The sequence below is a fragment of the Pocillopora verrucosa genome, chromosome 14 (genome assembly GCF_036669915.1).
Source record: "Pocillopora verrucosa isolate sample1 chromosome 14, ASM3666991v2, whole genome shotgun sequence".
NCBI lineage: Eukaryota > Metazoa > Cnidaria > Anthozoa > Scleractinia > Pocilloporidae > Pocillopora > Pocillopora verrucosa.
Window position 1 is genome coordinate 20662346 of NC_089325.1, and position 27746 is coordinate 20690091.

The following is a 27746-nucleotide window of genomic DNA, read 5'->3' on the forward strand; positions in this document are numbered from 1 at the left end:
TCTCAGTATATTCTCAACAAAATATCACGTTCGTGATTGGCCAATGGCGAATACCTAGAAAGGTTTTAGAGCGCAATACTGGGTTTCCGTTTATATTGCTCTTTCCTCAGTGAAACTTAAGCTCTTAAAGATAAATAAGAAAAGTTGATTTTTGAAATATTTCGACAAACACCGAGCTTGTTTGTCTCACAAATGTTGCATAAAGTGATCTACTCAAAGAAAACTGACAGGCATCTTCTAATAAGCTGTTGAAAAGTATTTCGAAGAACGTGCGCCAAGAATGTACTAAGGAACTTTGGTGAGTGATAACCTTTTGAGAATATGATAGCTTCAAAATTGCATGAAGCGCGCGTGCATTACGACTGATTTATGGTCGATCGTAAAGGTCTGAAAAGTTTTCAAATGGCCCATGCCGAAGTCTCGTGCAATGACGAAAAACAGCACTCGTGTCCATAGATCATGAATCCACAAGCGTTCATGCAATTTCTTACACTGATCTCACCATCAGTCGATCGGAAACCAAAGCGCACTCGTGCCTTCATCCACGAGCAAGCTGTGAGAAAGTGTCTTCCATTTAGTGTATGCGGAGAAAAGGGAGCGAAACCTCTCCTTATATGATCTCTTGATTCCTATGCCCTATGCCTATGAGTCTCACAGCTGCCGCCCTTTTGATGTTACGCAAGTCGTTTGAATTAAACGTTTCCCCAGCTCAATATAGCTTTAAAAGAAACTACTCCGGAACATTTCGCTTTGTCCGGTGACCGAAGGACATTGAAAGCAGTTCAAAGTTAGACGGAATTGCGGGATTGAAGAACTCCAGTCTATTGGGAGACCCTCAAAGTCCGGCTAGACAGCACAGTTTGAGTCTAACTATAGCCTTCAAAGGCGTCTATCACTTGTTCACGTAAGTCCAAATTCGCTGAAAAGGAGACATTTTCTGCTACGTAGCTGTTTAGGTACAGCAAGTTTTTGATGGTGTTACAGAGAAGGCACTGCCATTCAATTCTGTTGCTTTACTCAAGCAAATTGTTATCAACCATTTAATTGTTCATGGTAACTAAGTCTATTCTTAGCTATGTAAAAATAGGCAAAAATTTAAGATTGCAACCAATCTGATGTTGCTTGCTTAAGTCACGCTGGAGCATGTCTTTAAGAAATTGCCTCGTGCTCTTTTGATGACTTGTTACTGAAAAGCAATGAATTAACGAAATTTAGTGTATTTTAAAACATTTGCGAATGCATTTAGGGCTATCTAGTATTCGTCTGATAAAAAATTTAAAGAACTGTAAAACACACGGTGACACCCAGAAATAACGAGAATAATGCGTTACTCATCTTCGCGTGACCACTTCCACATATGGGCATCTGTTAACCGCTGAAAATTTGTTTGGGCTTATTGATCCGTGGGCGACTCTGTGAGCACTTATTATGGTGACGAAAACTTTCCAGTCGTTTTATTGGGTTACGAACTTGGCATTTTTGTCTGAGATTTTCGTTCTCTGGTGAAACGAAGAAAATTTCACATCTTATTCGAACGACAGGGAAGTTCAGCGATCGAATTGGCGCGGTCTCCCCCGACAACGGCAGTTAAATGAACCGTCGAAATTGACATTATTGATGGCGCAGATATTGGGACACTTTTTATTCTAAGCTTAATTTGTCAATTGCTCGCTGTAATTGCTGCTTCGTCCCCCTGGATTAGTTGAAAAAACACTGTAAGGGGCCGCGAGAAAATGCTTCGTCTGTGACGAAAAGACTGGTACTTCATTGTCTGAATAACAAGACCCATGTGAGTTCACGCGCCCTACAGATATTATCGAGAGAGGTAAATCCATCATTTAGATTGGTTTTTGTGGCAGACCAGTATTGCACCGTTAACGGGGTTTATATATCAACGATTAGTCCAGGATGTATTCTTTTAACTCCGAACTGAACCATTCTCCGAAGCTGAGCCCTTCCTCGAGCGAATCTTCGCTGGGTGGCTCGCCTTCACCCAACACGAACTCGAAGGCTCATGCGGATATGGGCGAAAAAACAATGGCTGAATTGCAACAAGAGAACGCTCGATTGAGGAAGGAAATTGATGCCAAGGAAACAAAATTAAACTCCAGTATGAGAAGTATCAAAATGTTTTGGAGTCCAGAACTGAAAAAAGAGAGAGCAGCGAGGAAAGCCGAGGAAGAAAAATATTCTCGACTAAGAGAGCAGCTCAACGTTGTTTCTGAAGAATCACAGGTAAGGTCTCAATTTAGATGCGTTATTTTCTTTCGGGATTTTGGGATTGAAGTAATAAAGGCGATCTTTTATTATGGGATAAACAGAAAATGATGAAACGTGTGTCTATTCGTTTAAAACGGAAGTGACTGGCGGGGAAATCAAGGGAAAGCCTTAGCCCCGTTCGATATTAACTAATGAAACCACGCACTACGTTCTTTCTTAACAACAGTAACACGACATTGTCAAGATATTGCGCCCCAAAACTGATTGATTTAGAGGTACTCAAATTCTTAAGCCTAAATTAAGATTAAAATTTTGCAACGGTGTCGAAAAGGCATAGACCACTTACATTACCGTGCATTATTTATACGTTCTTATTGAAAATCTCTACAAACAATCGGCACAAGCTCTAATTGTTTCTCTCTTTCCGACAGCTGTAAGCATCAAGCATGGCGAGTATTGTTTTTCCTAGGTGGAAATCATTGTGTTTAGAACAATAAAAGGTCATTAGACGTGTGGTTTACTATCTTGAAACTTTCCTTGAATTTATACATCTATACATGGGGTACGAAACACTGTCGCAGTTCGCTTTTAGCTATACCGCCAAACAAATGAAACAAATTCTTGACGTGGTTCGTAAAATAATATAAATTTATTAGAGATTTATGGAGCGCAATAGTGACTTCTGATAATTCATCATTAAGCTTTCCTGAAGTGTAACCATTGCAGTTTCATTGTATAATACGTGTGATGACCACGTCTAAAAATGTGAGATACACAATTCCGTCGTTTTGTCACTTACATTAATGTAAAGGGTAATGTTTTATGGAAAGCCAAACTTGACTTCTATTACTCAAGAACAAGTCACAAGGAAAACAGATTTAGGAGTTTGATTTGACCAAAAATAGATAATAGATCCATCCTTACATTTTTATTTATTTTAAGCAGTTGCCCTCACAAAATTAGCAATTCATATGGAAAAGTATACTTGCTAATACACCAACTATCAAGCTCACAATAGTTTACTTAGAGTTCTGTATGATCTAATTATGTTCTCAAAATTTTTTTTCTTTAAAAAAATGTGTTTAGCTAAAAGTAGCATATTTTGTTGCCAATTTCTATTTTTAGAAGCCTCTTGTTACTGCCATGTTGGAAAAAAAAGAGATCTTTAGATTAAAATCTCCAGACTTGTGTATCATTAAATTATTTGTCATTTGTTACAAATAGATGCAAAATCCATACTTCCTCTGAATCAAAGCAGTCCTTTCTTAGTTGAACTTTTAATTGAGGAGGCGGAAGGGCTCTCTTGATGATGCAAATCTATCTACTGCTGAGAAACATATCACATGCACCAAAAAAATGTCCAAAACTTAAACATTTCATGGGTTTTATAATTTCTTTATTTTTATAGTGATCCGATTATTGGTAGTCTGACAAAGGTGATATTATTGATAGCCTCTAATCTGCCATAATTATCCAATTCAGAACCAGTAATTCCTCAGCTTTCTCTCATTGACAAATATTTGAGCATGCTGTCTACAAATACTATTTGCTACAGAGGGTTAGGAAAATTTGCAAGGGTTAGATTTCATTTAGGTGATGAAGTTCTGTGTGGGGGGTATCTTAATAACTTTCCACTAGTGTGACTTTGGTTTGATCTTGACTTGGTATCACCTGTGGATTTAGTTTCTTTTCTTTTTTTTTTTATAATTATCTGGTTAATCTCATCCTCACTTTAAGGATTTCCATATATTACCCCATTTTCCAACCTCCACAAAAACCATTATTTTTAATTCCAATCCAACCAGTAGAGACTGATGAATAAGAGCTATCTTTTGAGCATGCTACTTCTGAATCCAATGGATCATTTCATGAATGATCTGTTACATAACATCCTCTCACAAGTATGGTGAACATTTGTGAATTATAAAGGGAAGCTGTGGTGTCATAATATAATAATGAGACAAAATGCCCCTCAAAACATTACATCACATGTGTGTTAAGTTTTTGTTTGTTCTTTTCTGTGCTGTAAGGATTTTGCTGTGTGTTCTTTGGTTTTATCCCCTTCACATTAAGAAATATTCTTAAGGAAGAGAGAAGGAAAATCTGTTCAGTGGACATGTACATGTCAATTTTAATCACTGGTAAATTCAACTAATATATTTAAAATGTTTAAGTTGAGAGGCCCTTGTTATCCAGTGGCAGTATTGTGAATGTCATGCTCTTATAGACATGATCAATATAGTTAACAGAACCTTCTCTTTGCTTGGTGTGGTCCTTATTTATGTCTTTCGTCTTGTTTCAATAGCAAGAAGTTTCTATTTTTTTTCATTTTTCACCTTTGTACTCTTCAAACTTTTATCTTCTATCAGTTTTCTTATGTCAGCCGTCTTCCAAAGTATACTGTATGTTTGCTTGGCCCTTGTGCGCTGTGCCCCTTACAAGTGGGTGGGGTTATTTTCAATTTTCCTTGCCACCCAGGTACTCATTGCAGCCTGTTATTCTTAGAGTCTCATTCCTTCTTGGAGTTGGTATATCTGTAAGGTACTCTTACTCTCTCCATCTATTAGGTTGCATTTCACTTGTAAGGAATATCTCCAGAAATTCTTCCTCTCCTCTTTCTTTCTGTTGATGTCTGTCATCAGCTTGGTTGCCCTCTTGAGAAGCACAAGTTTAACAGATTGACTTTCATCCAGGCGATACTTTCATGATGAAGGTCTGAAAGTGGTCAGTGTTGTCAGGTTTTCTTTATGTAGGGACTTTTACAAGATAACTGTGCTACTTTGCTTTTCCTGCATATGTACTTTTCTGTTTAAAAAAGTCAAGATTTTCATTTTATTTTCTCTTAAATCTTTTATCTGGGTTTAGTTGATGGATGCAATTTGTAATCCTGAAAAAATTTTTGTAAAATTGTTACTGAACTCTGAGATATATTTGACTCTAAAGGTGCATGTACCTCATGGACATGTAAGCTACAACTGTATTGGTCAGGACTAGCCTCTGTATTGGAAAACGTCTGAAAGAGACAGTCATTTGTATTTTTACAGACTGAGGCTCTTCTCAGATCAATGCCCTCTGCAAATGAAAGAGGCACCTGTTGTCAGCCAAATTCAAAAGAAGGTTCCCATCCTTTCCCTTCTGTCTCTCTTTATAGAAGTACTGAGATAATAAGGATGTTAGTCATTTTTATTAGATCAACTGCAGTGTTTTACAAGAATTTTCAGCCCTGAAAAAACCCAGAACAACACGAGAAAAAAAAACCCATAATTTTTCATGTTTGTGTTTGATATCACCAGTCAGCTGCTGACATGTTACTCGTCTTTGATGCCATTCTGTCATGTTCATGAATGAATTGCAAAGCCTTCATCTTTCTCAAACTAAGATTGTTTGTAGACATTTTAGGGATTGTGGCTGCTAAAACACTGAAATATTTGTTTTGCTTACAGACAGTGATGTTCAAAATTTCTCAGAAGGGAAGGAAATAAAAACGTGAAAAGAAAAAATGAAAGTTACATACTAATAGGCTTTAGCAGTGGCATTTCTTGTAGCTAAGGGCAAAAATATTTGCCACAGGCCCATCGTGCTGAGTACCTGTGCAGTTTTCTTTTGTTGGTAATGAAAAGGTTAATAACTTAGAATTTTGCAAATTGAAAGTTACCTCCATGGTTTGTTTTTGTAATGATTCGATGCATTTTTATCTTGAGCCTTATCGCCAGCACACTTAACAACTTTTTTGAGGGGATATGGATCCTATTTTTTCATTCATGTATGATTAAATGTTTGCTTCTCTTGTCAGGAAAGAGGGTATTATGTCTATAAGATAAACAAAATAATACATGGTAATTTAGTAGTATCTACTGAGTTCATAGCGTAAATTGGCCATGGTAAAGAGTTTAAAAGCTGACATTTCCAGCGTTAGTCCTTTGCCAGAGCGAGGACGAAGGGCTGGCACTTGAAAGGTCAGCTTTTAAACTGACACAGTGACCAATTTAAGTTATCAACTCAGTTGATAATACTTAATTACCCTGTTGTTCTCTCCCACCAATGCAGCACCACAGTTTCTTTAAAGACCCACCCCCTTTTTTAAAATGATACTTGGTTACTTGTAGATATGGAATTTCTCCTCTTGTGTTCAACTCAGTATCTCACTCGTGAGTTATCAAGTTGAACTCTAGAAAAGAAATTCCATATCTACCTGTGCTCATGTATCACCCTATTCAATTATTTTTTTCTGGTTATGTAACTTGTGGATACACAAAACGTAGAAACAAGTTTCAAGTTTATTTTAAATTTCTGCTTTTGTTGAAAAAGGGGTTTTAATTTGTAAAAAATTATATCATTATGCAGGCCACTCTTAGGAGAGATTAAATGAGTGCCTTGTTTGATCAAGTGCCCTCATCTTTTGCTTGATTTGAAATGAATAGAGGCTAATTAAAGGATTTATGTTATTCGTATAAACAAACATTTGACTTGCCCAGTCTAAAATGATTAAAACTTAAATTTATTTATTCCTTTTTTTTTTTTTTTTTTTTTTTTTTTTTTTCAGAAAAAAGCTGAAACAATTCGAGATCTGCAGGAACGGTTACAGCAACAGCAAGAACAAACAGATCGCCTTTCAACTGGTCAGCGGTCCCTTTCATCCTCATCACATTCAGTACATTCACAGGATGGAATTCAGCGCGAGTTAGAACTTTTAAGAGGTGAAAAAGATCGACAGGACAATGAGACATTTATACTGCAAAGATCATTGGAGGAATTGAGCTCCAGACTTGAAGCTCAACAGCAAGCAATACAGGCTAAGGATGAAACTATAACTCAGTTAATGGAAATGATACAAAGCAATAAAGGACTTGAATCCAAGCAGCTTGAGATGCACAAAGAACAGCACAATGCTGACAAAAGAAGCTTGCAGAAGCTCTCAATCAACTTGTTAAATTAAGAGAAGAAATTGATGAAAGGGATAGAGCAATTTCATCCTTGCAAGAGGTAATGGTACATGTACTTAAAAATCTGTTAATTATTAATTGTCCTCTTTTTTGTCTTTGCTATTCCATGACTCTGTTACACAGTGTGATCAAACTGATACATGTACACCAATGAAGGAAATCTTCAGCTTTGAAGTCCTGAGGATGTGGTTTGTATTAAGATAATTTCCATTTGTGGATCATATTGTGAGTTTTCATAACTAGATATTGTAAAGATGATTTATATATACTGACAATTACTTAATGGTAAACTCAAAGAATAAAGTTAATGACACTCTTACTCCTCCCTAGGTGGGGAAGGTGTTAAAAAAATTTGTTGTGGTGGAAGTTCAATCACTCCCAGACACAATTTGATGCATGAAAACTTATTTGTAAATTTTTATGATATTATTGGTTCTACAACTGAGAAATAACTTATCACTTGACTCTGAAAATGGCAAAATGACTGTTACTACCAATTAAGACATTCCTCTTTGTCCATTTCCTTTCTCTTTTTGTCCCTCTGATGAAGGGTTAATGCTTGACACATTAACTTCAAAAACTCTTAACAGTGGCTAAGTTATATCAACTCAATTTTAAAACCAAATTAACTGGTGATGTCATTACTGACTCAGTTTCTTTAGAAACTTACCCCTTTATCCTTTCCTGTAAACCTTCAACCAAATGAAATGTTGTTACGTGTACCTCTACAAGTATCTTGCATCTGCTCTGTGTACAATGTAACATGTCTTGCAATGGATACATGTATTTATTTTCCAGAGCTAGTACACGTATCAATGATGTACCGTGTTTCTAGCTGTTCATTCAGCATCAAAGATCAGAGAATTCTCTCTTTATTTATCAAATTTTCCAGCTAGATTTTGATGTCTTTGGCTATATTTTATTCAGCCTTGGAGAAGTATTTGGCAGTCTATTTACCCCTTTCTCCTACTACTAGACTTTTTAATGAATACCCTGTAGTTTACATGTACATATCAATAAAATCCTTTAGATGCATGTTCTGATGGGTTATACCTTTTGCTCATTCTACTAGTGAATCCATAGCTATTGGATATATGAACTGTAGATTTCTATTAACATTATTTTATTGGTGTTATGGTAATGTTTATGAAGACCGAGAAGCTTATTGTCAAGGGTGTTGGTCTTGTGACATCTGGTAATCCCCAGTTCAAGTCCTCCTCTTTACCACTCACTGGCCTTGTTCTCAGTTAGCTTGAGTTCAACTCCTTAATGGCTTTGCTTGTATACAGCCAACTGATCTGCCTCCTGCCAGTTGAGATTTTTACAACACTATGTTTATTCACCATGTTTGTTCCAATTTGTTTGTTAGGGTCTAGATGAAAATTACCTTGTGGAAATCTGGTTTACCCCTATAAAATAAAGTCTTTTTTTTTCATTATGTAATAACTTACTTGGGGGGTTGGAAAAACACTTGTTCATTACATGAATCACTCTATGTAACTACATCTGTGAACAAAAGGAAAATGCAGTCAGTGGCTGCACCATGAAATGCAGCATTTAATGATCAAACCCTAACCATTTTTGTTTTATTTACTTTCAGGAAATTGATAATGTTAAAATCAACAATGTAAATGATGAACTAAAACAATCTGCAAACCTGTTGGCTAAGGTATTTAAAATTTGTTATAAACTAAAAATAAGTGTGAGCAGGCCATCACTGTTGAAAGGTCTACTAGTGTTAAAGAGCAGAGGAACTTTTCTCTTTTCCTTTTAATTCCTTCTCACCCAGAAGTTGCCTTGCTAAGGTGCAACCTGTAGTAGTTTTAAGAAATTTCAGAAAAAGTTATATTTTTGATCCCATTTTAGTTTAGAATGCAAGATTGTTTGTTTGTTCATTTGTTTTTTTAATAGTTTTGTACAAGTCATTTAGTTCTGACTATTATTATCCTATGGTAGATGTACATGTAGGTTACTATGTTGGAGTTTCTAATGGAAAGTTTTAGTGATAATTAGTTTTTGTCATATGTACAAGGTTTTGTTACAAAATTTTTTGTATTAGCAGGGCATCCTCTGGCTACCCTGAATAAATAAAGTTGTCTTATTTTATCTAATGATTAACGGGGCTATAATGGTAATATTTGTCTCAGAGAATTGTTTTTGAGTGGGTATAAACCTTGAAATATTTGATGCCTAAAATTGTTTGCTGTGGCTGCAAACAAGCTAAAGCTATTAGAAAGATGAAAAAGTTGAAAAAATGTGCTAAATATTTTAGATGGATTAATAGTGATGTACTTGTAGTTCCTTTATCACTATTACAAAAACAATTCCAATTACCAAGATTTACAAGCAGCAAGAGTGAATTAATTTGTGAAGGCTACTAGCTCCCTGAAATGACTAAAAAGTTAGGAAGCTAGATAAAATAAAATATCATTTAATGATTATAACAGAGGTTCAATATATTGATGTATACTAGTCAAAATGATTGTTTTTACAGGGGGAGTTTTAGATATCACATGTTGGGTTGCGAGCTTGAGTTTTCTGCAAGTCATCATTTTGCAAACATAATAATGTTGTGCTTGCCATTTATGAAGCTTGGTCCATGGAAAAAGGAAAAACAAAAGGACACTTAGAGTTTTCTATGACCTTCTATAGAGCTTCAAGTTGATTGGCTGGTTAATAGTAATAATTTCAGATGCATAGCCTTTGATTGTGACACAGCTATCATCACTTTCCTGGGGGGGTAAGGGGGTCTTGTTTCCCTGCACAATTGTGAAAAAAGTGAAGTAGTTAAGACATGCATTCCTTTATTCTTAGTGAAAATTTTTACCTTTGGAAAGTGGTAAAGGGAACAAGTTGTAAATTATATCTAGAATTGATATATAGGTACTTGACCAAAGCAGAGGTTTGCTTTCTCACAATCAATAATAAATGAGAATCTTGAAAAGTGTTAGATAGTTTCAGCATGAGAGCGTAAGATTGGATTTGTGTGTTTGAGTCTCATGCTCAGTGCATGGAGACTTGAGTGGTGTGCTTTCTTCATTACTGACCATGTGGCGTTATCTTTGAACTAACCACTGTTGCTGGTAACTCTTCTTTGAGACTCTTTGGACATTTTATAACATTATACCTGAACAATAAAGAAGAAGGAGTGTACATATTTTTGAAAGAACCAAGTCCATAAGAGAAGCAATAATATTTATGTAAATTTTATCTCACTTTCACTCAAAGACCACAAACACTTATCAAAAATATTTATATTATGCTCCATGAACACCACAGATAATTCTTAATTGGCACCTTTTTCTGAAAATGTGTTTGTCAAATGTTGTATATTTATTTACTTCCAGTGCTGACCTAAGTGTTCTAGATAAGGGCAGTGTACAATATAAACGGTGTTTGTATTCAATTCAAAATCCTCTATTCAAATAAAGAAAATGCTGGATGCTGACCAACTTGAAAATACTTAAGAGTAATCTTTTGCTGTCTCATGCAGATGCATTCATAAACACGCTACATTTACAATATATCAAATTTTTTTATATATTTTAATGACAGTGTAACTTAATATCTTAGTTTCCTATTGGTAAGTCTGTTATCATCTCAAACTCAGGTTTTTCAAAGGACATGTATGCATCTTTTACTAGAAGAGATGCGTGTCTAAAATTGTATGCTGGTACCTTTACATCACATGCTTTCAAATATGATATGGTGTTTTACTTTATTCATGTTATGATTGAATGGGCATCAAGACATTATATTATAAAAGGAGAGGTTTATCAACTTGCATTTTGTTATGTTAGCCCTTTCCCAAACAATTAAAACAAGTACTGTTTGCCAAGAAATTTTGAGTGATCTTCTACTTCGAAATTCATAAGACTGCTTCTTAGACAACAACAATATGACAGGCAGTTATGTTTAGTAAACATGACTTACAACCTTAATCAATAACAGCAATAGAATGTACGGTAGATGAGTTTTTAATGGTTACATTGGGTGCATGAATCAATTAAACTCTACTTGTCTTCTTTACCAGTCTAAAATTTTTTCTTCTTGAAACAACTTTTCACTCTCAATATTAAGGAGTAAGAGGTCACGTCTCTGATATTGTGGTCATTTCACTGTTTTTTGTTTTTAGGATAGCCACATTGCCGCACTGGAGACACAAATAAGTCAGCTGGAAGCAGAGGTTTGTGGACTTGTTGAATACCTGAACTGTTTAATTGAAAGCTGTCTTAAAAGCTACAATTTTGCAGTAGTGAACGTTTCAAGTTTACTTTTGATATTCGGTGTGAGATAACTTAATTTGTTTTATAAAAAATTTGATCTATACGTTAAGTTTTGATTTACAAGTGATCAATTATGTATTTTGACCTTGTTTATCTAATATTGGATGAAATGCAGTCAACAATCTTTGGGATTTACAATTATGCAATCAATATTGATAAACATATTTTCATTTTCTTTCAATTTGAACTAGTATTGAGCTGTATCTTACACTGAACATTTGACATTCGTTTGTTGTGAGCAATACATTAACTTCTTGTGATCATCATGATATACCTGTCAGATGGAAAATCTCAAAAAGAATGCTTCAGAAGATGATAAGAAGAGAGAGGAAGATAGGAAGCAATCTGAAGTTTATGAAAGCCACTCAAAATTCATGAAATGCAAGGTAAGTACAAGTGGGTATTTTGGAGTGTGGATATTCATCTCTCTGCTGTTACTAATTGTACCATGAGATGTATATTTAAAGTTCTCTTTACTGTGAAAGACAAAGTTTTTTTTCTTTTCATGTTGTCATTTTTGGTCTCAAAAGCACCCTTTTGTCGGCCCAATTGATTCAAAATGCACAGTCTTTCCAAGTCATTTTTTGCCTGTTTATATGTAAGAGTACATGGCAAAGTACATGTCAGGTCACATTTGTAGGCTAAAAAGTGTTTGATTTAAACAAGCAAAAAGTTTGATAAAGTTTATAATGTTATGCCCTCATGGGTTGAAATTCAGGGCTAAATCGAAACATCTGGAAAACTTGAAACATAACACAATATAATTTTATGTAAATTTAATTAATTTGAATGAAACTCAATGGCCAATACATAACCCAGGTGATTTTAAGCCAACTGAAAAAAAAATGTATTTGCTTCATTCTTGAGTTGTACACAACTGATCTAGGTGATGTTGTTGTTGCTGTTTTATTGTAATTTTTTTAGTTATTGTTTTTTATGTATGTCCTAAGATTGAATCACTTAAAGTGGATCTAGGTAAGAAGGATGCAGAACTAGTAGCAGCAGAAACCAAACTGGAAACACTGAAAGCTCATCAGGCCAACCAACAAGAACACATTTCTGTGTTACAAACCTCTTTGTCAGCCAAAGAACATCATATCAAGAATCTACAGAGTGAGGTTAGATGTGTGTTTTGTTGGTCCATTTGTTTTAATATTATTTCGATTGATATTCCTATTGATGTGCACTACATATGTTCAGTTTCAATGACATTATTGTGTATTAGTTTATTTCAACCTCTATCAGTATATGGTTGAATTTAGTTTTTGTCATGGGCAGTTTCCTTTGTTGTCACGCCCAAAGTTTGTGTTCTTAAGGGGTAAATATTTACAAGGAGTCATTTCTGTGTACATGAAGAATGGTGAATTTTGTAGATTAAACCTCCTATGATAAAAAAAAATAGAAGAAATTTGTTTTCATTATCTAGGGATTATGGAAGTGTGGAAAAATTAGATGATGAGTAGAGAATGGAAATGGCCTGGTGTGTGTCTTGACTTGGGTCAGTGTGTTGTGTTCTGGGATGAGACACTAAACACTCACAGGGCCATCATCCACTTAAAGGAGTGGGAATGAGTACCAGTGATTTGTGAAAAAACCTGACAAAACTGTATGGGGGAGGAGGGTGGGGGTAACCTGGCATACCATCATCCTGAATCTATTCATGTCACTAAATGCTTTGCTTGATTGACTCGTGGCAGCTGGAGTCTTTACGTGGTCGACTGGATGACAGAGAAGAGTTGTTAAGAATGAAGGAGAAGAAACTGTTGTCAGTGTCTACGGAACAGTCAGAGAATTACTATGCTGTAGAGAACCTTCAGAGTGTACTGAATACTAAAGAAGACAGATAAACAGTCTCAAACAAAAGGCAAGGACCTGAATTTTTAATTGCACAATCAATCCTTCAATTCCAAATATAATATATTAAGTAATTCTTCCTCGGAACTGCTATTTCCTCGAGAAATAGTTAATTTTCCGTTATTTAAAACTGGCATGGTTTTTTGAGATCTTTTAAAGCTGAATTTCACGCAAAGTGCCTCGGCTAAACGCTATTTTAGCATTGTTGGAGATTTTAAGTAGGAGGCGGGGTAGGGCTTCGAAACTACCGTTCTGCAGAGACCGCGCGATTGGTCTCGTAATATCGAGAGTGGAATAATAGAAGGTGATAAGCTTCTGTAGAAGGATGGTAAGATTCTGGAAAAATTCCTGAGTTTGTTGCCCAGATATACGTTTGATTCCCACAATTAAAAGGAAGCAGATAACAAACATGGACCGAAAACCCTACGTTATTTCTGTTATTAATGGTTAAAAGAGGGAAACATACTAACTACTTACTTTTTTTTGGTTTGCGAAGTGCGAATGTCTCGAGAGAGATCTACACGAGAAAGATTCCACCGTCGTAAGTGTGAAATCTCAATTGTCTTCCATGAAGGCTGAGTTTTCGGGGTCGTCCACTACCATCGCCAATTTGGAAGCGACTATCCGCGAGAAGGATAGGCGAATAGAGATACTACAGAGTCAAAGGCAGCGCAGCGGCGCTGAAAACGAGGAGGAGGTGAACCGAGTCAAAAGATCACAAGAAAAACTGGAAGCGAGGGTCGCATCTCTGAGGGAACAACTCACAGAAAAAGACGTAAGCGTTGAGGGTACTTTTTTGTCCTACTGCTCTAATAAGTTTGTTTCTTTCCTTCTGATGAAAGTGTATTAGAATCGCCATTATTTTATATTTTTGCTTGTACGTGTGCGACGTATAAGTTAAGAACTAGACACGCCCGGACGTAAACGGCCAAAAGCGCGCGAAAGCGCGGGTGACCAAGTCTCGAGGTTTGAATCCGATTGGTTGACAAAATGGTGCCAGGTTTTTAGGCCAATCACAGAGCGCTGTGACATACATACATTTATTTTTTTCTCAGTTCGTGAGCAGGCGGTATTCTACAAATCCTGCAATCTGATTGGTTCCGAGAGCGGGCAGTATTCTCCCCATCCGGCCCGCTCACAGCGGGCGGTATTCGAAAAAATGTTACGAAGTTTTCTGGGAAGCCTTTTAAATCACCTTTTAATATCATTACGCAAATAAATATGTTTTGATGAAACCTCTCTCTTTCATTTGCATTGCCCTTGTTTTCTCTGCCATCTACTCGCTCATAAATTGTTCCGTTTATGATAATCTTGCCGTAATTACAGCCCTTTATCATTCACGTGCTTTTCGCAACCATTTATTAGGTTTTAGAAAAAAAATAAAAAAGTTATTCACCAGCCAAGGTCGGTCCGTATTGGGAAAACTGTGCCTTCTGTCTTGTGTACCGCGGGCGGTATCCAAGACCTCGGGCACAGTCTTTCCAATACGGACCGACCTTGGCTGGTGAATAACCTACATACATACATAATTTATTTGAATAAGGTCATGATAAGGGCAGCTTTTCACTGATGTGACGCAAACGAAAGCATTTTTTCTTTTTACGCTCATTCGAAAGTTGCTCTGTTTGCTCGTTTTCTGATTATTTCAGAAACAGTAGTAGGAGTTTTACTTGTTTGTTGCATTTATCAACCGCTTATGTCAACGCGTTCTCGTTTGTCTTTTGCAGGAGGATGTTGCTAGCTTGGAGAAACAGGTTTCGTCTCTGAAGACATCGCTACAAGAAAAAACACCAACTGTTATCCTCTCAAGAGAGAATTAAACATTTGGAAGAGAAGATAGACGAGGTATGATTAATATTTGAATTTTTCGCTTCAGTTGCAAGACTAGTCGGTAAAATCATCTATGAGAAGGGCGGGAAGTGTTTTGCAAAACAGTTAACCAATATCGAGCTGTCCAAAAATTGATGCAACACTTAGACGGTTTATAACTTTGTTTGGTTCATGAATGTCCCTTCTTGACTAGCAACTAAACGTTTTCACCCACGCCATTTTCAGTTTAACCGTTTCTTTTTTCCTTTGAAAGTAAACAGTGTTTTTGTTTATAAAAGTTCAACTGATGCTAATTCACTTTACTACATGGCCGATATTCATTCTGCTAGTCAGCCAATATGGCGCTCTTGACGTCGAGTGCAAACATTTTTTCCAATAAAAGATATAACGTTGTAATTCTTTGATCATAAATTAGTCGATTGACTCATTTATTCAATCATTCATTCACAATTGCAGCGTGTCTTCCGAAGTCGTGGTCACTCAAACAAAAAGGCAATTTGGATGGTGTTTTTATGGAATACTAAAACATTTCCTGAACACAAGTTACCGATATGAATCCACAAATTAAAGTCTTTTACACTTTTTTTTCAGCCAGCGACCTTTAGTAAACGAATATAACATGTGCTTCTCCAATTCTTGCTCTAACAACCCCTTGTGTGCGTTAATTTCACCGTCACCCTTATTATCTTCACTCTTTCATCCGATGGCCCCTTTGATAGTAACAATAGTATCATTAATTCCTCAGAAAATCAGCAAAACGGATCAAGTGACGTCGGATCTGAGCAGTAGAAAACTTGAAATCTCTATATTGGAAAAAGATCTCAGAAAACAACAAATCGAACTCAAGAGCAGAGAGAGCAAAATGAAGAAATTACAAGAAGAACTGAAAGAACAGAACGCAAAAGTGAAGGAGTTGGCGGATGATTGTGAAGTGAAAGACCTTAAAATAACTGAACTGGAAAAGTAAGTGGAATAACTTTTAATTCCTCTCACCCTTTTTTCCGCGTGTCCCCTCTCTTGTTCATTCTTTCCTCCTTTTGTTCACGGCTCGTTCGTTTGCTTGATCATTCCTTCGTTCTTTCGTGCCTTCGTGCCTTCGTGCCTTCGTGCCTTCGTGCCTTCGTGCCTTCGTGCCTTTCCTTGATCTTTCGTATCTTCGTTTCTTCATTCCTTCCTGCAATCGTTCCTTTTCTCATTTGGTACAGTATAGCAAACATACGAGTGTATGGTTTGCGGAACAACAGTTTAAAGCCCGTGAGGAAATTCAAAAGCTTGTATTTATCGGTTGCCTTCTTTGCCTTTTCCTCAGCACATAGAGATGGCGTTGATATTTTCTCTCTTTAGGCAGCTTAAAGAACAGAGCAAAAGTTGATCGGTGTGAAGAGAAATCAGCAGCTTGAAAGGGAAAAACAAGCCGAGCTGTTGAATGAGGTCAAGAAAAAAGAGGATCAGAAAGGCGAGACAGCTGAATTCTTCCAGGTAGTTTGTGTATCTAATAGCGGGTGAGAGGGAGCACATATATGTCGCCGGACAGGGTATGATTTCGGTTCTCGAGTCTTAAAGAGGCAATACAGTTAAATAACTCATCGCTTTGAACAGGGTTACTTAATGAACTACAGGCTATGAACAGCGAGTAAATATTGGCAGTGTTTAGTCCACTTGGGAAGAAATGACGAAACCCTATCTTTTGTAAGGTCACGCAACTTGATCCACATGTTGCGTCGTATAACTTCACAACAGACCCAATGTTTTCTCAGTCTATAAGTGTAGTTTATAGAATATAAGAGTGAGATACGTTATATTAATATAACTATGAGAGTGAGTGAACAATGTTATGAGAAACGCATGAGATACATGTAAATTTCAGTTATAGAACTTCGGCGTTACGTAATTTATTCGAAGTTAGTTCGTGTAGTGAGTTTGATTTGTAACAGTCGTTAGTAAAGTGTCTTTAACTTAACCGGGAGCAATTCAATGCGTATGTATTATTTTACAAAAGTTAAAGCTGTTGTTACCCCGAAAGTAACATGCGTCATATTACCCGACCCCCTCCCCTCAACCTCCCTTTAAAGGCCATCTCTCTGAAACGTCTACAGTAAAGAATTTTTTACTGTACCTTAGATGTTATGGCATCTAGGCAATTAGATAGTTTGAAACTGCTTTAAAACGATAGCAATGCTATTTTTCCACAGAGCGAGCTGCAGAAAAAGGACGAGCGAATTGCGGTCTTGGAAGAAGCCCTCACTGAAAGCGTGTCCATTGCTGCTGAACGCGAAGAACTGCTGGCTCAGCAGGCTCAGAACGCCGAGACAGCCACACATCGTGTGGAAGAAATGGAGTCAGAAGTGGAAAGAGTTCGAACGGAGACCGCTGTAACGAACACGAAGAACGCGTCCCTGGTTCTCGCTTTGAACGAGAATGACATCATCCTGTCTTACTACAAAACTGAAAGGCATGGGATGATAGAACAGCTACTAGAAATGAGGTAAATATGTTATATTTTTAGCGTTGATACATGTAGCTGTTTCGAAGGCTTCGTAACTCCCACATATCATAATAGGAACTCTAAAATGTTGCCTCCGCGAGATAAAAACCTTTAGCTGATGAGATTGTTTATTCTCACTACCTGTTTGCTTATGAATATATTGCTACAATAAGGAGAAAAGAGAATTAAAGGGATGAGCGTAAGTTTATTTTATATAGTCTAACAATGACTTACAATCCTGATTTTTTAACTCCTCACTCGCTTTTCGCACCCTGGTTCCAGTTTCCCGCCCTTCATTGCGTCTCACTATAGAAGAATGACTCAGTAATGACAAAATTTTAATATTTCACTCCCGCTTTTCGCCCTTTCCTCTTCCGTCTTCCTTCCCCTCTCACTCGTCATCATCAGGGGCTCTACCCACCGCGTAACTACCCCCCCCCCCTTTGATCTCTTTGATGTTACTCCCAACTAGTTGTCCAACTATTCAGAGGTACGCTTCGCATGTTGGTGTATCATTCAAGTTCTCTGATTAAAATCTTAAAAACTGGCGGGGTTAGTCGTCGTTCGGTTGTAAGTGGTCGAGAAAGCAAATCGGAGTGAACAGAGATAAGGTTCCAGGTTGCTCTGGTCGTTAGCTGTCTGCTCATACTAATTGGTCTATCGTTTATCAAGTGCACTTGTAATGGCTAACAGATCTTTGTTTAAATCTTTTTTGTAGGCAAAATGCTTTACTTGCCACCATCTCTGAAAAAGATGCTAACATCGCGCTGCTGGAGTTATCTCCCACAGCTGGCAGTGACGCCGAGGTGCGAAAATTTAAAGCGGAAAAAGACAAGTTGGTGAACGAGCTCAAAGAACAGGTACGAATCCACATTGACAGAGCTTCAATGTTCGTCTCAAGCAGCGGATTAGTCTAGAGGAGAGAGACGAAAAGAAACGCATGTTCCACTCGAGAAGTGGTACAAAAAGCTGTTTGATAACAAAAGAGAACAGGGTCCAAATATATTTGTTTATATATATATATATATATATATATATATATATAATTTGCACAATGGAGAATGTGCTTCCGTTTTCAACGCTTTATTCAAGACCCAAATATATATATATATATATATATAACGTCGCTTGGAAATTCATGGAATAACGCGCGCACGCGCGCGCTTCATACTCCCACTGTGCACGCTTATGACGTCAGCAAACAAACACCTCGAGAAAAAAGTATCTCTGCGATTTCCTTCGGCAATTAACATTCAGAAACGGGGGAAAACTTTAGACTCTCAAGATGCTGAATTTAGATGGGGATACTTGGTTCGAGTGCAGATTTTCCCTTTATAAATTTCTATGCCCATGTTAATAAGTCTATACTTTTTAAAACGCCACCGGCGTATTCGTGTACACGAGGGGTTTGAAATTTGTACTTTGTTTTTCAGACTCAAAAGCGAATGACGCTTTTGTCCAACGAAGATAACAAAGAAATTTCTCTTTCGTCCGAACTCGCGCAAGCCTCTACGGAAAAGGTAAGATGACTGGTTCGCTGACAGTCCATGTTTAAGAGATACACAAAGCACTCTTCTTTTTCGACAACGGGCTTATAGATTTGTGGTTACTGAGTCGCCGTTATGACTGATAAAACCTGCCAATCACAAACTCCTTTGTTGGAAGCTAGCTTTATTCTGTCCTCTGAAGTGTTTGGTTGGTTCGCCTAATTTGTGGCACAACTTTTTTGGTGACCTCAGATGTGTCGTTATCACTATCAAAATTATGGTTGTGATATCAAACAAGCAGGTCTGAACCTGTTTTTGTTTCTTCTTTTTCTTCTTTTTTTTTGTTGTTTTTTCAGCCGCTTTACCGTATAGCTACTTCGTATTTTTACTTAACAAGTTATTTTCCGGTATTAAGGGGTAACTTATTTTTTATTACAAACGGAGAATTACACACAGACGTTTCTACGAAAAACGTATTGAAGCATTCAACTTAAGTGCACATTCATCTCTTTTCATCTCTAACAAGCTATCCAAATTAAGTAAGCACACGAGAGCTCATTACCGCTCGCGCTTGGGCAACGAGCAGGCCTCTGGTAAACCAAGGAGAATAGCGGCTGAGAAATTAAATTGGTTTTTCCCACGACAATCCCAGACAAATTAAAGTGGTTGAGCACACGGGAGGAGTGGCTAAAACTTATTTACTTATTGTAAACCCTAAATAAAAAGATGGAGGTGAATGAGCGAGAGTAGCGACTGAAATGTCATTGGTTTTTGGCGTGCATGGCCTTTGGAGACGAAAATGGCATCCGATGAAATATTATCTCAAAGTTTTCAATAATTTCGTTGTGGCGACCATTACACGACTTTACCAGCATCGCTCGTTGTCTGTAGTAATTTGATAAAAAATGAATCATTTAGCGGTAAAAAAAGCTTAGGTTTAAACATGCGCACTCCCTGCTTTGTTGAGGTACTAGAGTTGTATACTTCTCGGGAGACTGTATTTGAATACAGGGAAGGGAAGAATGTGCGAAAAGAGCTGTTGTAACTTCTGTCATCACGCAATCTGTGTTAACAAGGTGAACTCGTTAGCAGAATCAGTCTCTTGCTACAGCTTTTGAGAATTTTTGCTAGCTGCGCTGTGTGTGGGAAACCTATGAGGTGACTCTTGAGAACTCAATTAGCGCCTATCGTATTCCAGAGATTTTCAAGTTTATCCTTTGGTAATCCTGTCTACTGATTTAATCAACCTCGCTCTATGCACGGTTCTATTGTTTAAAAAGTCGAGCTGATGAAGTATTTGGCGCTTTACTCTCTTTAGGTGACGCAGATCTCTCGTTCGCTCGACAGTTTGACGTAAACCGATAAAAGTTAAACAAGTGCCAAGGCGCGATAAGACTCGTGTTATATCTAGGGGTCAATAACTAGCCTCCGAGATTGTTTTGAATGATTAATTATTTGTTGAAACAGTTGTTTCGCGAAAGCAGTGTTTTTTACTGACGTCACTTAAACCCGCTTAATCGGCAAAGTGGTTCTTTTCACACGTTCTTTTCCATGTTAATCTTCGTGTGAAGACTTCCACATAGCCTAATTTAGAAACGCGATGTATTGACAAAACATTTTTTTTCCTGGTTAAAAAGTGTTTGTCATGCCATAATTAAGTTGCTTTAGAAAATTATACAAGGATACACTAAAAGAACTTCCTGGATAGTACTTTTGGCGTCGTGGTCTGTTACAAATATGTTCGTATTTTCAACTTCACTTTAACTTTTTCAGGAAGTTTGCTTTCATTTTGTGTGGAGTTTTTAATTATCTGCAATATTTAGTTTGTTTTTCGCGCATAAAAACTTGAGAGTGGGTATCATAGATTTCCACGTTTTCGTAATGTCAGTAATTTAAGACGTGAGTTTTTCCGATGACGGCCAATAGAAAGTGAACAACTGGGTTGAAAACGTAAATTAGCCACCGTAAAGGGTAAAAAAGCTGACGTTTCGAGGTTAGCCCTTCGTCAGAGCGATGTATCGCTCTGACGATGTATCGCTCTGACGATACAACTCTAGTACCTCAACAAAGCAGGGAGTGCGCATGTTTAAACCTAAGCTTTTTTACCACTAACTTAGTTGTTAACACTAAATTACCTGCTATACTCTCCCACCGACGCAGCACCACAGTTTCTTTAGAAACTTACCCCTTTAAACAGTTCGTTTGGCTGATGTAATAAGCATATTGCAGTGATTTTGTTCCGATTTCCGAGGAATTACACAGGCGAACGATTTCACACGCCAGGTGGTGCTAATGGTGCTAATACCTGTATAGTTGGCACAAGGAATATGGATAGGCTACAAGACATGATATCTTGAGTATCTGGCCAGCACAGATCACGGAAAGCTTTAACAGAATTTCCATTCGTTTCTTTTGAGCGAAAAAAATCTCTCTTTGCCAGCTGACTATATCACCCCCGTGTCCACTTTGATGTTAATTCTTCCAACTTGATGCATAGCTTCAGCGTGAATTTGAGTATTGTGCGAGATATCATCCCGTTGGAGAGAGAAGCTCTCTTTCACCACTTGAGCATATTAAGCCCAGTTTTGCAAATTATATGTCTGACTTAGACGGCGGTTACAATCAAGAAAAGAACCCAATCAAATGAAAACTACCTCAGCGGACCTTGGTCATCTAAAGTCACTTTTGTATTTGATGAAATCTAGCCTACTTTTTTGCGCAAAGCCATTTATAATTGTAGCTCGAATTCTCTTATTTACTTGATTAAATGAAGGATGGGAATATATATATATGTATATATATATATATGGGAGTTAGCAGCGTAGACATTTATTGTTTACTGAGGACTGGAAAGTTGCATGTTTGTTTCAAATGATGCAATGACATCCTCGTGGAACTTCCTTAAATTTTTGGTTCAAATTGCATTTCGTCTCTTACTTCCATTGGACACAGCTTTATGCTACCACATACCTTTACTAATTTCAGCTTTGTATGCCTGTTGTGATCGGATTCGAACAAATTCGATTACAACCTATTTCAACTAGCATAACAAGATTATTCTCCTTAACTTGAGATATTTTTGAGGCCGTGTTGAAAGTTCAGTGCCACCTAAAATTGTAAATGACGCGTCTGTCATACATATATTCTGCGTCACTTGTCAGTTAATTTTTAGATGTGATAAAGAATGTACAAATGGAGCTCACTTTTGAGCAAACTCTCCCCTTATCTTTGTCTGTCGCGCGAGTGATAAGAATACACAGAAAAAATGACAACTAACTGAAAAAAAAAAAAGTTTAGAAAACCTTGAGAAAGAAGTTATTTTTACTCCTGCGACGAGCTTACTTGGGAATGAAGGGGTACTATTTGCCTATGGCGCTGTGATTGGAGCGTTATTGTCGCCTGGGCTCGATTCCCAGATCGCCAGGCTTGGGTCATGTAGGGTTGATTGTTTAATTGGTTCGTGTCCTTGCATCACGGGTTTTCCCGAGGTTCTCCGGTCTTCTTCCCTCCACAATTACTAACACTCCAATTTCGTTCTCTCTATTTGTCTTCTACCCATAATGAGACGTGAATGTCGTTCATCTTTGCAATTAGAGCCTTCGAAATTTATGGTTTTGTCATTTATTTGTTTTGAAATTTATTGGTTTGTCTTCGTAGATAGTGGAAGTTGTGTCGCTGATGGAGGACAGTATGGACAAACTTCAACAATACGGAGACGAACTGGGTGAAATCTGTGAGAAACACTTCCCTGATATCAAAAGAAAGATTCCCAAAACAAAACGCCGACAAATGAGCGGTATAGACAAGCTTAAAAATGCCAGTCAAAAGGAGGTACGTGTCCTAGGCGCTGAGAATTCTATCTCTCTATAATTGCTTTGTGGTTATAACTCATACTCTGCATTTCATAGTAATCCACCAGAGGCTGAGCAAATTTGTTTTCGGTTTAGTATAGGTAACAACATGATTTGGAGTGCAATTTGGTGCTAATAAGCGCAAGTCAATTTTTCAAAAGAGAACAAAACTGCACGAGCCCGTAGGCCGAGTTCAGTTTGTAGTGTTTTAAAAATTTACAAGTGCTTATTTACACTAAATTAAAGGAGAAATATAGTTGTTGCTTGTTAATAATTTACATGAAAAACGTATCACAGAGAGTCAAAACGGACGAGATTTTGGCAGCGCGCGCGCTATTTGTAATTGCGCTAGTGTTACAACTTTGCATTCGTGTTACATGAAAAATGCACACGTTTTCAGTCAATCAGACGCGCGTAATGTTTTCATGTTCATGATTACTGACAGACATGGTTTGATGCTACTCTGGTTTACAGATTTAACCCATTGACATCCGATGCGCCCTCATGCGCCCAGAAATAAAACCCCTCTGAAATTCCAATGCGCCCTCATGCGCCCTGTCAAAATTGGCTTGTTTTGATTGGCTGTAGCTTAGAAACAAAACTCCCCTGGGTATTGAAAAGCAGTGAAACGTGACATGCAAAAAATAAGCTTTCGTTTGAGACCAAACTCACTATTACACGTTTACCGTGCGATTTTTTACAAATTTTTCAAAAAATGTGTCGTGGTCTTAGACATGGTTTCTGGAAGAATTGATGAAAGTTAATTTTCATCCGATGAAGAGCAAGAAGTCTTCGCTGGTTTTATCATCGAAGAAATTGAAAAAAGCGACAAGCTCGTCAAGCACAGCATGAACAAAACTTGCTTCGAAATGTGGATGACGAGATGGAAGACTTTTTCGACCTACGGTCGCAAGAAAGGGGAAGCGATTCCGATGTTGAGCTATATGCTAGTGAGGAGGAAGAAGAAAGCGACGCTAGTAGTGATGAAGAATCTGCCGCAGAAGAAAGCTGACCAAATGCTCTTCAATGGTCTAGCTAATTGCGAAAATTTAATGTTGAGGAATTCTCCATTCGTCGTGGCCCGACCAGAGATCTCGGAGAAAATGCAACTGCCAAAGATTTCTTCAATGTATTTATCGACGATGCTTACATTGACGAAGACGTCCGATACACCGTTGCGTACGCTCGTTCGAAAGGAGATCGATCGTTCACATCTACCCAAGCGGAAATTTCAGCGTATCTTGGGCTAAACATTCTCATTGGAATCCATGAACTTCCTCAGCTGGCAATGTACTGGGATTCTGACGAGTTTGTTGGAGTTGATTGCTTAAAAAAACGATCCCAGAGCACCGCTTCATGACTCTCGGGAAATATTTACATCTTGCTGACCCGACCGCAGAAGACCGAAACGATCTCCTCTGCAAAGTTTGCCCCCTTGTAACTCGCTTGGAGCAAAAGTTTGCCTAAGCGAAGAACATATATGCATTGTTCAAAGTGAAACTTTTCATTTAGGCGTAAAAATTGGTTTGTTCTTGCTCATGACTCGCAAAAAGTAATTTTATAGCTGCGCCTTGTGACGTGTCGCGATGTCGCTATGGCGGGCAAATTCAAAATTGACCCGCGTTAGAAAGTTTAGGATTCCTTTTGTTGAGGAGGAATTTGCGATCTGTCTTTTGGTGTTGTATTTGAGGGAAAGCTTTTTACATGATTCTGATGGAATAAGAGTGCAAAAGAGAGTCATCATACTGATAAATACTTTCAAAGCTGAAGGCAACCTTGCCAATGACTCGCTGTACATCATGAAGTTGAATCCGTTCTCTAGCTTTAGAATTTTTTTTGAGAGAGCCTGATGCTCAAATTGAAAATAAAATTTGACAGGGGGAAATTATATTATTTAATATGCAACTTTGTGCAGTTTCCCTTCAGTAGAGTGAAATGAAGACATTAAAATCTTAAATTATTTTGGCAGTGGTCTGTGTGTTCACTGTGGCAGCCATTTTCTCTGGAATTTCAGGGGGTGGTCTGAGCTCTAAGGTGTGGGGCTCAATGGGTTAATGAATGTAACCGAAGAAGTTACAATTCATTTGGGTCTATGAATTGTAACTTATTCGGTTACATTCATTAAATCTGTAAACCAGAGTAGCATCAAACCATGTCTGATTGTCCACCTGGTTGCCGTGTGAACTTTAATATATATGGTTACTGACCTTCGCTTGCTGTGATGCACGCTTTCTAGTACATTCTCATTGTTGTCTACGAGGTCATTAATAGTTACTCGCGCGTGCACGCTCGACGGACCTATATTTTTTCATGAAGGGAACTTCGATCCTTCTGGTAGATCATGCATAACTCGAATCTCTTTGAACTTTTTCGTCATCCGATGCCATTTCTAATTTTCTAAAGTTCTTTCTTCATGCCAAATACGTATTAGAGGAATTTTGCTTTCCAGTGCATGGTGGTCATGGCAAATGGCAAAAGTTGAACTTCTTACCGTCTGCCTTCAGCCATTCGACACCTAAAATAATAATTTTTGTATCTCATACCTTGTGTAAGATTTATTTTCTATTTCTTGACAGTATTGATTGAAGGATTGGATGATAACAAAAATGAAAAAATCCGAGTTTATATTTTTCTTTTGCCGTTGCAGAAACAACGTTATGCCTAACCTCATTGATATTGAATTGAACTCGTGCTCAAAATATATCTGTCATTTATCTGCTTCTGATGAAAAATGTTCTGAATCTGGCTAAGTTTGGTTTTGATAAAAACGAGTTTCCCTTCTCGCAAATTTATGGTCCAGTCAGTTTTGATTTTAGTGTTAAGATTAATCGTAACGGACACGACTACCAACGAACTTCTGTCCAAATGTGTACAGGTCTGTCTTCATACAAAAACTAACACATCAGTTATGTCACTTTTTATTAATTTGGCGTCAATACTACTATGGAAGCCTTCTTATAGGGCGTAAGTGTTTCAACTCGGCCAAAGAGGGTACCTTTCGTGAAGAGCATTTGCTGAAGGTGGAGACAACGAACCATCGGATGGAATGGATACAGTTTTGACCACCCAGGTCTCATTTTTCATCGTATGCAATACGCTCCCCCTTGAAAGTCATTTTTTTTTGGTTTTTTTAAAATACCTGTTTGGTATTGACGTCAATTTTGGCACCGTGCAAGCAACCTAAATAAATTAGAGTAAGTTTTCGAACCATGACGTTGACAAGGAGCTGTCGGTAAAATTTTACGTTTTTTTTTTCGTCAGCCAATTTTCGGCATGATAGACGGCTTTACCGACTTGACTTTTCTTCCTTATCTCACGAGCACACGAAACCACACATCCGGCTATTATCTATACTATGTACAGCCCCTTAAGCTCGACCACACAAAGTCCTACATGTAGTCGTTTAGGCGTATTAGAGTCCTTGAGGTGCGCCGGCGGTTTAGCCTCAAAAAAAATTCTGTTGCATTACGGCTTCGTAAGGCTTCAACACTGAACGGTTTCCGTTCGTCTTACAGGTTGTTATCCACACTTGCAGACGTTGGAAAGCGGACATGCAGACCTTACAGGACAATATACACAAGCTTCTAGGAATATGATCGAGGGATTTCAGCTATACGTGACTTCTAAGCGTAATCTTTTACATCAAGCTAAAGAAAGAAGGTTTTGCAAACTGTTGTTTTACGCGCCTGATAAGGTGGAACTTGCTACGCACTTGACCACTTTTAACAGATGATAAGTGCATTAGACTTAGTGCAAAGAGTACGGGCCTTTGCCTCATTGAAGTTGTTGTCTAAAAGGGTTTAGAAAATTTCTAGGTGCGTGTCTTGAGCGTGCGAGTATGATTTTAATCAATTCAATCAAAACCTTAATTACGAAAGAAAAAAAAACTATCGAAGATAAAGGCATTGGAAAATGTCCCCCATGGCGGATGCTTGTTCAGGTGAATATTTTATTAGATACGTGCTTGTCCTTAAGAAGTCCGCCGAACAATCATCCATCATCTAGCGCCCCTTTATGTGATTAACACCCACAGTTACCCTAGGGTGCATAGCTGAATGGAAAGTACTTCACAAAACACGTCAGATAGAATCGTATTATGTAATTGACGGAAATTTTCCGCCATCAGCTTTTTTTACAACTTTTCACCCACTAATCGAAAAGGAAAACCTTACCGACGATACCCACTAATTGGTTGAATTAAGTTCACAGTCAAGGTAACCCAAGATTCCTGACATTATTGTAAGACCAAAGTAGGGCGCGGCGCACGGTTTTGTTTGTTTGTTTTTTTTCTGTTTGTTTTTTCTTTGCTGTGCTGAATTTCTTAAAACTCTATGGTGTGTTTTCCTTTGTTTATCCAGTGTCATACTAAGCTAATCTTGGTCTAGACAATTCCAATTTTAGATTTACTGCTAATATAACTTGATAAGCGTTAGGTGTTCTTTTCCTGAGCTTGGAAAAGGATAAAAAAAAAACCTCTAAAGCCACGTTACTTTGAGTTGATTCCACTACGGTTTGCCAAGTTGAGTCCAATCGGTTTTGAACGCAGTCTAGCGGAAACGAAGAGTACTTACTTAGTTATATTGCAAAACTGAACCAAAACCCTTACTCAACTCTTTATTTCACACAATATCGACCAACATTAACTTCCCATAAAATTGTTTAAACATTATCAAACAACATGCGATGAGATTTGACATGTTTAAAAAAAACTGTTTAACCAGACGGGGACGTCTTGATACAACACCAAATTCTCCTAACTTAATGTTTAGAAAGAAGATGGCCGCTTGTTA

At 37.6% G+C, this 27746-nt stretch overlaps 1 protein-coding gene and 1 pseudogene across 1 annotated transcript; both read left to right on the plus strand.

The window, feature by feature from the left end:
* Window positions 1-1211: 1211 nt before the first annotated feature.
* Window positions 1212-26544, plus strand: LOC131775690 (ELKS/Rab6-interacting/CAST family member 1). The gene is given in 20 exon segments (XM_066161845.1): window positions 1212-2235; window positions 6764-7112; window positions 7115-7203; window positions 8764-8832; window positions 11299-11349; window positions 11731-11835; window positions 12400-12567; window positions 13147-13282; window positions 13285-13313; window positions 13800-14078; window positions 15031-15092; window positions 15094-15148; window positions 15879-16096; window positions 16478-16494; window positions 16497-16612; window positions 17326-17618; window positions 18337-18478; window positions 19052-19138; window positions 22763-22935; window positions 26472-26544. Coding segments are annotated over 20 exon segments (2838 nt in total). The 5' UTR covers window positions 1212-1908.
* LOC131794313 (piggyBac transposable element-derived protein 5-like) lies at window positions 23724-24989 on the plus strand (annotated as a pseudogene).
* Window positions 26545-27746: the final 1202 nt, after the last annotated feature.